The 9,480-nt window shown below is 41.1% G+C and overlaps 2 protein-coding genes across 2 annotated transcripts; one reads left to right on the forward strand and one right to left on the reverse strand.

Moving 5' to 3' along the window:
* slc30a4 (solute carrier family 30 member 4) lies at positions 1 to 4,608 on the reverse strand. The gene is made up of 8 exons (XM_055174316.2): positions 4,449 to 4,608; positions 3,781 to 4,271; positions 3,467 to 3,613; positions 3,161 to 3,314; positions 2,404 to 2,641; positions 1,068 to 1,173; positions 853 to 987; positions 1 to 761 (listed from the first exon to the last, which is right to left on the reverse strand). Exons 2-8 carry the CDS (start codon positions 4,163 to 4,165, stop codon positions 607 to 609), a joined length of 1,320 nt encoding a protein of 439 aa, XP_055030291.2. The 5' UTR covers positions 4,166 to 4,271; positions 4,449 to 4,608; the 3' UTR covers positions 1 to 606.
* Positions 4,609 to 5,184: 576 nt separating this feature from the next.
* On the forward strand, positions 5,185 to 8,069 carry bloc1s6 (biogenesis of lysosomal organelles complex-1, subunit 6, pallidin). Its single transcript, XM_055174333.2, has 5 exons — positions 5,185 to 5,424; positions 6,066 to 6,207; positions 7,316 to 7,403; positions 7,476 to 7,562; positions 7,751 to 8,069. Exons 1-5 carry the CDS (start codon positions 5,376 to 5,378, stop codon positions 7,874 to 7,876), a joined length of 492 nt encoding a protein of 163 aa, XP_055030308.1. The 5' UTR covers positions 5,185 to 5,375; the 3' UTR covers positions 7,877 to 8,069.
* The last annotated feature ends 1,411 nt before the right edge of the window (positions 8,070 to 9,480 follow it).

Below are 9,480 nucleotides of genomic sequence, written 5' to 3' on the forward strand. Positions count from 1 at the left end.
GCCTTTTAAAATCCATTTATTATTTTAAGTTATCAAGCGCTTCAGTTGTCAGTTTACATCAATCATTCTGATGCCCACAAACACACACAACAAATACTGCAGTAATAATGAAATCAGTGAACAAACCTTCCCTCTCTCAGACACAAACCTAAAGCCAAATATCAAACAGTAAAACAAAAGTATAAAATAATAAAAGGCATAAAGGATTATTATTGATGTTTAAATAAAGGGTTTTATATTTATTTTGCATCTGAGGACAAATTATTAACTAAAAAGATAAAAAACAGAATTGTGTGCAGTTCTTCGCTTGTGTGTTTGTGTATTAGAGTAAAGTCATTGGCTGCTGTTATATTCAGTTTATAACATCACATGCAGAGAGTTACATACACAAACACTTTGGCTGTCAACATTTCCCCTCAACAGATTGAAACATCAAATAAAAAAACAAAAATAACAGACCGTGTTTGTCATATTAAAGGTGTATCAAAATGAGTCCAATATTCAGTATAGAAAAAGCTGCTAGACAATCATTCTGTCTCACCCTCTCATCATCTGTGTGTGTGTGTGTGTGTGACAGACAGGCAGATGAGGTGAGCACAAGCGTCTCTAGGCACTCGATGAGAGACAGCGCGTGCACGACTGCGGCAGTCCGTTTCTCTGCGTCTGCAGCTGCACCGTGCAGTGCGTCACCCCGTGTGACATCATCAGCAGGCGCCGTGCATTCTTCTGCACATCCTCCCAGTTACCCACGAACCCCGGCACTAAACATACAATAAAGACAGATGCAACAATCATTAGGACCTCGGCTGATTTAATAATTAAAAAACAGAAAGTGAAAGTGAGTTCTCTCACCCAGCTGCAGGTGAACGATGGCAGCGGTTTTTTCAGCCGTCAGGGCCCAGAGCTTCAGTTCATCCACACACTGCACGTGCTGAAGCTTCAACAGGTCGGCTCTGATTTCAGACACATCCATGTGACGCGGCGCACCTGAACACACACTTTTACTTTATCGTGCGTGATGTAAGCCAGGGTCTTAAATATCACAGCAAGAGACAGACGCGTCTTACCCTCCAGCAGGATGATTCCTGTATCTCTAATGATTTGGAAAGTGCTGAATAACACTAGGATGGAGAACAGGTACGTACACACGGGGTCTGCCAGTTTATACTCGGGCTGAAACACAGAGACATGTACAGATGTCTTATTATTAATATAATCTGTCAGATTTAAGGGGAGATATCATGAAAATCTGACTTTTCCATGTTTACGTGCTATAATTGGGTCCCCAGTGCTTCTATCAAGACAGAAAATGTGAAAAAGATAACTTAGTTTTGATAAACCATTCTCTGCACACATGTGAAAAATAGGCAGGGTTTTCCGCAGAAAACTTGTTAGTTAAGGTGGTAGGATTGGGCGGGTTAAGGGCCAGGGGCGTGGTAATCAAGGGGGGGTGGCGTACATGTCATGATGAAAATTAAAATATTTTCATTTAAAACACTTAAATAAAACATCATTATGAAGAAACTATGACAGAAAATGAACACATACTAGATTATTAATGAATGTTTATATCCTCTTAACGGTAATAGCTACGTGATGAAGTGAAACTAAAGGGTTAATAAACACAAACTAAATCAGATGTTGTAGAATATCTGGCGAACAATGATAGATTGATAAAAATTGACTATTTCACACTATTAATTACGTGAACTACTGTAGCATGTAAATAACATGAGCAAGAGCACTCAACAATTATATCGAATCAACAGGCACGTGAAACTTAGCTAACAGGTTGGTCAAACAACAAAATCACCAGCTAACTTACTTTAAATTTGCAAGAACTATAGACTAAAACAATAACAGGCTTAAATAAACCCAAAACATAAGTCCACTTACAGTTCTCATGGACACGTGTTTTATCAACTGCCTATTCTTCAGACATTAAGGAACACGTCTTTATCTCATTTCGGCTGTGTGGCGCGAGTGCACGCTTGTGGTGTGAAGCGTGTCTGCGCTATTCTCTGAGATGCACGTGATGGCCTTTTGTGCAGCGATTTTTTTTTTTAGACGACCTAGTTAAGGCGGTAGGATTTCCCAGCTTAGGCAGGCCGCCCGAACTGCAAAGTGCTGCGGGAAAACCTGATAGGTAATAAAAATTTGTCTCCCCTTGTGATGTCAGAAGGGGATCTTATTATAACAATACCGCCCGTTAATCTGCACTATCCAACCACGGCACTGAAATTTAGTGCAGAGATCAGCTCATTTGCATTTTAAAGGACACACCCAAAAACGGCAAATTTTTGCTCACACCCACAAAGTGACAATTTTAACATGTTATAATAAATTACCTGTGGGGTGTTTTGAGCTAAAACTTCACATATGTAGTTGATGTGGGACACGTACCTTAAACCGGACAATGTAAGCAGCAATAAGAACCCCGACGCTCTGAACCAGATCACCCACAGCATGAATGAAAGCGGCTCGTATCACAAGACTCCCCTGACCCCGCCCATGATCTTGACTCTGTCCTTGATCTTGACTCCGCCCAGCTGGGTCACGTGAGTTACCATGACCGTGGCCATGTGAGTGACCGTGGCCGTGTGAGTGGAGATGTCCAGATTGACTGAGCAGAAATCCCATCCTATACAACGACAAAACAATACACACAGATCTGACTCAATGCTGCATGATGGGCGCGCGCGTGTGTGTGTGTGTGTGTTTTGTTCTGTTTCTGCTACCATAGGGAGCATGAAAATATGGAGACGAAGATGTTTTGTTTATCCTTAAAGGGCTGAGTATCATAAATAGAAGGACTTGTACAAATGTATTGAGCCATGTGATGTAGATCTGTCATCTTACTACTGACCCTTCCCAAAGTATTTGGATCTTGTTGTCTTTGAAATGTCTTTTAGATCCAAATAAAAGAATTAAATGTGTGTGTGTGTGTAAGACACACAGAAGAAAACAAACATGACACTAAACCAAAAGTCTTGGACTTTCACCTAAAGTGAACAGTCATAAAATGTTAAAGTGAGCCTGTAAAAGAGCTTGAATAATAAGGTCAGTTGAGCAGATGATGTTTGAGATTAATGAAATGAAGTTTAGTGATTATAGATAAGAGTTTTCTGGTATGTGATGCGAGTAAACACTTCAGACTCACAACACGTTGACAGCGACGCCCACCGCTGCTGTGATCAGCATGACGTCTCCGTCTATTTCAAAATCCTGATGAATGGTTCTCTGTGCTGCTTCATTCACTAACACACCCGTCAGAATGTAGATCAATAACACACTGATACCTGCAGACAACACCTCTGAACACACAAACACACACACACACATGATCCAACCCAACCACTAAACTCCAATTCACATGTGTGTCAATAAAACACAAAACCAGACGGAGAAGATGAGATGGAAAAAAAACAAGACCAGACGAGATGATGAGAGATTAGATGAAAATTACCGAGCCGATGAAGGCCGAAAGTAAATCTGTATGTTGGTGGTTTTGCAGACAACCAAAGCGCCAGAAGTGACACAATAATCCCGATGAGATCTGTCAGAATGTGCAACGCATCTGTCATGATAGCCAGACTGTTTGCCATATATCCACCTGAAAGATAAGCACAAACCAATAAAACCAGTATAAACCCAGATTAAAACCAGTGTCAACCCAGATTAAAACTAGATTAAACCAACAGTCAAACCTGATTGAAACCAGTTAAATGACAGTTACTTTGTGCCATTGACAGTCAGTGTTCTGATCTCAGATCGGCTCACCTATCAGCTCACCAACCATAAACAAAAAGTAAAGGAGCGCCGCGACGCCCAGCTTTCTCATCAGCGCTCGGCGTCTACCGCGTTCCCGCGCCCTCTTGCAGTTCTCGCAGGGGTCCGCCGTCGCTTCGGGGCTCCCGAGACTCGAGGACGAGCCCAGCAGAGAGTCGTCATCGTCCACCAAAACCGTGCTGACCGTCGAGCCGTTGGGCGCGTCCGCGGGGAGTTCGTCCCCGGACACCACCACTTTCAGCTGGTTGAATTTGGGCGTCTCGTCCTCCTCCAGATGTTCGGGAAAATCAAAGTCGGACGAGTCGTTCAGGTGCCAGGTGTCCGGCTGCCGGCGGAACGCGGAGCGCACGCGACCCAGCAGCTTCGAGCCCGACATCTCAGAGTCCACTCGAGCAAACAACAAACGAGCTGAATAACTGACTCTAGATCAGTCCGCGTGTCCGGTCGCAGCTGATCTCTCGTGGGCCATGACTCTGGGTTACCTGCAAAACAATAAACACCTGATGACGTCGGACGGGATGCTCGCGTAATATTAATAACAATCGTGCGTAAATCTGTGCCGACTGTCACACTCGCGCTAGCGGCTGGCACGCGCATTGTTAAGACAACCCCAACACTGCTAAAGCACATCAGTATGTCAATAAAAGTGTACAACAAACCTTCCGAAACTTTGGCGATTGTTGGTTCCGTCCATCTCTCTCTGATGTGTGTGTGTCTCTGTGGTTGGGTTGAGGCAGGGTCGTGGCCCGGCTGCGGTTGTGCTTGTGATGTTAGCCGATCCACTCTGACTTCGCGCTGCTACACTTCCGCCAACAGAGGGCGCAGCACTTCCGCCTGAGGTTATACACAAACGGCAAAATAAGAAGATGTGTGCTGAAAAATAATAAATGTTTACAAAAATGTATTTAAAAAATTAAATAATTGGGCCATTTTGTATATTTTGAAATAAATATCTATTAAAGCATTTATATTCATTGTAAGAAAAACTTTGTATGTTACAAACATATGTTAACATAACAGGTTTGAAAAAATTAAATATATTGTCAAGTGCAAAAAATAATAATTTTATACAAACTTTTATATTTTTGGGCCTTTAGGTTGCAAAATTAGAAATATATTTGTGGCCCCTGAAATACATTTTGAAATATGTGATAATATATGAAGGTTAAAACTAAATATTTTTTTATTTTAAAATATATTTAACTAAGTTTAACTTTATACAAAATGTATTTAACATATATTTAAAACATATTTTTGAGTCCTGTTACTGTGACAGAGCTTTAAACATATAATATGGTGACAAATAAATACATTGCCTGTAAGAAGCGCCCTTCAGCATCACGCGCGTAAAGCGGAAGTACACAAAGAGTGGCCTCATGTCGTGTTTTTGAGAGCATCTTTCTATCTGCAGTCACATGATGAGCGCGCGGTCACATGATGTTTGTGACACTTATTTTCACTTATGATCATAAATAAAGCAGAAGTGATCGGCTGGTTGGTTTGAGTTTGTTTATCAGTGACCAAGGAAGTACAGATAGATTCCTGTAGTTCTTATTGATCTGATTGACAGGCTACTGCTGCTGTTGATGATGGAGAGAGAGGATGAGGAAGAGGAAGAGGCGTCTTCACAGAGAGGTGACCATGAACATGATGTGAAATACATTTCTTTATCGCCGTTTCTTAACTAGTGATATATAGCATCAGTTGTGCACAAGAAACAGCGACTCGGTCACGTGTTCAATCCTAGTGAACACACATGCACCAGTATGAGTAATGTAATGTACTGATCAAACAGCATAAAGTTAAGATATGGTTACATTAAATCTAATTGAAGTCGACAACGCACACTGTAGTGTTATACTGATGTTTATAGGGTTGTAAAATAATGGGAATTTTCAAGGCTGGAAGCTTTCCATGGAAATTAACGGGAATTAGTAAGTATTAGTAAGGAGTAAGTATGTAGAGTTTATATTATTTACATACATAAGAGGATTAAATACAGAATATGTACAAGGATGTGCAACAGACAGTATGCAATAAATGAAGTAGTACACACTGAGATTACAAGTGAATACACATTATTATAGTATAGTTGATATGGAGAATGTGCAGAATGTAAGCATGCTAATAGAGATGCATAAATAATCCAGTAGGCTAGTATGTGACTTGTGTATGTATGTGTGTGTGTGTGTGTGTGTGTGTGTGTGTGTGTGTGTGTGTGTGTGTGTGTGTGTGTGTGTGTGTGTGTGTGTGTGTGTGTGTGTGTGTGTTTTTAGCATGTCATGTGATGGAGGAGACGGCAGAGCTGCAGGACATCATGTGTGTGAATGAAGAGACCATTCAGAGATTAACAGAGGGATTCTTACATCACTATCTACCAGAACTACAGACCTCCAAACAAACCCTACAGGAACTTACGTATGATTCTCTCTCATCTTACACAAGAGAATCACTGCACTGCATAAAAATGACTTTCTTACTTTGTATTTTTATCTTGTATTCAAAAGAAATATCTAAAATTTATTAAATCAAGATGTGTTTTCGTATTGAGCAAAATGATCTAAGAAAAAAGTCTAGACAAAAAATATACAATTTGGGTACATTTGTGCTTGGAGCGGGCAAGCATGTCTGCCAATGGGGTAAGACAAATTTGGCTTGAATTAAGTGTTTAAGAATAAAACCCCATTGGCAGATATGTTTGCTTGTTTTGGGCACAAATTCACTCTAAAAACTGGACTTATTTTCTTGGGTCATTTTGCTCATTAAGATAAAGCATCTTGATTTGGGAATTTTTAGATATTTTTACTGAAAACAAGACAAAAAGTCATTTTTTGCAGTGTTCCTACTCTGTGTCTGTCTGTCTGTGTGTGTCTGTGTGTGTGTGTATCTGTGAGTGTGTCTCTGTGTGTGTGCGTGTCTGTGTGAGTGTGTGTGCGTGTGTGTGTGCGTGTGTGTGTGCGTGCGTGTGTGTGTGTGTATCTGTGAGTGTGTGTGTGTGTGCATGTCTGTGTGCGTGTGTGTGTGTGTGTGTGTGTGTGTGCGTACGCGTGCATGTGTGCTTTTGTTTTCAGTCTTAGTGATGTGTTAGGGTTAAAGGTGCAGTGTGTACATTTTAGCGGCATCTAGTGGTGAGGTTGCGAATTGCAACCAACGGCTCAGTCCACTGCTCACCCCTCGCTTTTGAAGCACATAAAGAAGCTACAGTAGCCGCCACTGGTCAAACATGGCATCGTCGGAGACAACTTAGTAAAAAAGTTTGTCCGTTAAGGGCTTCTGTAGAAACATGGCGGCACAAAATGGTGACTTCCATGTAAGGGGACCCTCGGTGTATGTAGATAAATTAAAAACGTCTCATTCTAAGATAATAAACACATAACAGTTCATTATGAAAGGTCTTTATTCACACCTGATAATATAGTTATGTATATTATTTTGCATTTATGTCAAGAGATCCTTTTAAAAATTACACACTGCACCTTTAACTGACGCTTATATTGTTTTAATGTAATTCTTCTCTTGGTTCTAGACAAAATCAAGTCATTTTGTTGGATACGCTGGAGCAAGAGGTTGCAAAGTTTCGCGAGTGCAACACAATGGTTGATCTGAATGCACTGGTGGGTTTATAGTCCTCAGATCTCCTCTGATCTCCTGTAGCTTTCATTAACCTCACATACATTGTGTTTCAGTTCACAGAAGCAAAACTTTATCACAACAAACTGGTGAATATTCGCAAAGAAATGATCATCCTGCATGAGAAGACCACCAAACTGAAGGTGTCGTAAACACATGATAACATTTCATTACATACACATATAACACACTATGTGCTCACTGATAGATTTGCTGGTTTATGGCTAAGATATTTAATATAACAGTCCAACTACATCCTGACAGACACTTCTACATTTGAATATATTTCTATACAGCTTATTGTAAATTGTCATGGTTTGTTTGTGTGAAGAAGCGAGCGCTGAAGCTACAGCAACACAAACAGAGGAATGACCTGGAAAGAGAACAACAGAGAGAGAGAGACCTGGAGAGAGAAAGACGCCTCATCGCCAAACCGGCCAAACGCATCGATGCCTGACTGACACTCTTGAATATGCCCCGCCCATCATCGCATAGCTCCGCCCCATTCTCTTTTCAACAGCAAAACATTTTTCATAGAAAATACTTGAAAAGGGCACAGAACACTTCTGAATGGAGTTTCCAGTAGAGATGTCCCTGTAGATCAGATTATCAATGTGTGCAAGATTATTAATAAATGATGAGACACAGTGTGCAAGTGTCTGTGTTTGAAGGAGAGACATTTGTATTAGTTTAGTTTATCTTGTCATGTTTGTATCTTTAACTCCAGTACACAGATGCAGATCTTCCTCCTCCCCATCATCATCATCATCATCATCAGTGCTTTAGTTGAGCTGTTGCTGGCAAATATCACATTTTATGTTGCATGAGATCATTATGCAATAAACATGACAATAGAAATAATATCTCTTCATATTTAAATGTCTGCGCAACAGCAGCATCCATCATTGAGAAAAGTCTGCTGTGTTTGTTTATGAAATATTTTGCTGACTGATGAAAGTGTGTCTGCAGCTCTTCAGTGTGTCCTCTGGCTGGCAGTAGAGGATCATGGGATACATGTGTGGACTCAAAGTGTATAAACCTCACAACACAGACGTGTGTGTGTGTGTGTGTGTTTCAGACAGTGATGTTGTGAGGAGACAGTGTTGGTTTGCCAGCGGTTTGGAAAGTGACGATCCTCCTTTCCGCGCGGGCGTTTAAATTTGTCTGGATTTAGATGTTTGGGTCTGAAGGAGAAAAACAAACCCACAGAGGCGTAACCACAGGCACTCCAGACAGAACTCAGCAGATGTGGAGGTGAAGCTTTATTTCTGTCAACATGACACCGACCGTACAAACAGACTGAAGAGAAAATAAACACCAAGAGGAGGATGAATCTGTGTCTGACTGTCTTCCCTGCTGTAAAATATGCCTAAACTGGTTGACTGGTTTTAACTGGTTTATCAGGCTGGGTTTAAAGGGGTTAGCTGGTTTAAGTTGGTCTCCCAGCCTGACAAAGCTGGTGGGTCAGCTGGACTTCCGGCATGACCAGCTAAAAAGTGGCCAAAATCCCTTTAAACCAGTCTAGGAGACCAGCTAAAACCAGTTTAGTCTGATTTCAGAAGGGGTTAGTTTTCTGGGTCACTCGTAACAGAAACGGCTGTATGGTCTTCTATAAAAGTTTTGGCCAGCAGGTCAGACTCATCATTGTGAAGGTGGATTGTCTGGAAACGCTGTGTGGTTTGTTGTTATTGAGGTTGTTTGACTTTTAAGGGACTGTTATGTAACGTTATGGGTAGCGGGTTGGTTTGGGTTGATGGGTAATTGGTGTGGAATTGGGTGGAGTAGCACAGCATTAGACACCAAATCCAAATATAGATTTAACCATGTTGCTCTGATCAACCATCTGCTGTCTGAAACCGCAAAAAACGCACTTCAACTACTGCTGTACTACACAACACGTACAGTACTGTGCAAACGTCTTAGGCCACCATGCCACAATTAGATTAGTTGTTTTTGCAATATTATAGTGATGATAGGCTCTTTAATGGAATACATCCAATGCATCCATTCCCTTCCACTTGAGCAATAGCAGGAAACTGCAGGATCTTTTAAACCTAAATC

The sequence above is a fragment of the Misgurnus anguillicaudatus genome, chromosome 15, assembly GCF_027580225.2.
Source record: "Misgurnus anguillicaudatus chromosome 15, ASM2758022v2, whole genome shotgun sequence".
In the NCBI taxonomy this organism is placed as follows: domain Eukaryota; kingdom Metazoa; phylum Chordata; class Actinopteri; order Cypriniformes; family Cobitidae; genus Misgurnus; species Misgurnus anguillicaudatus.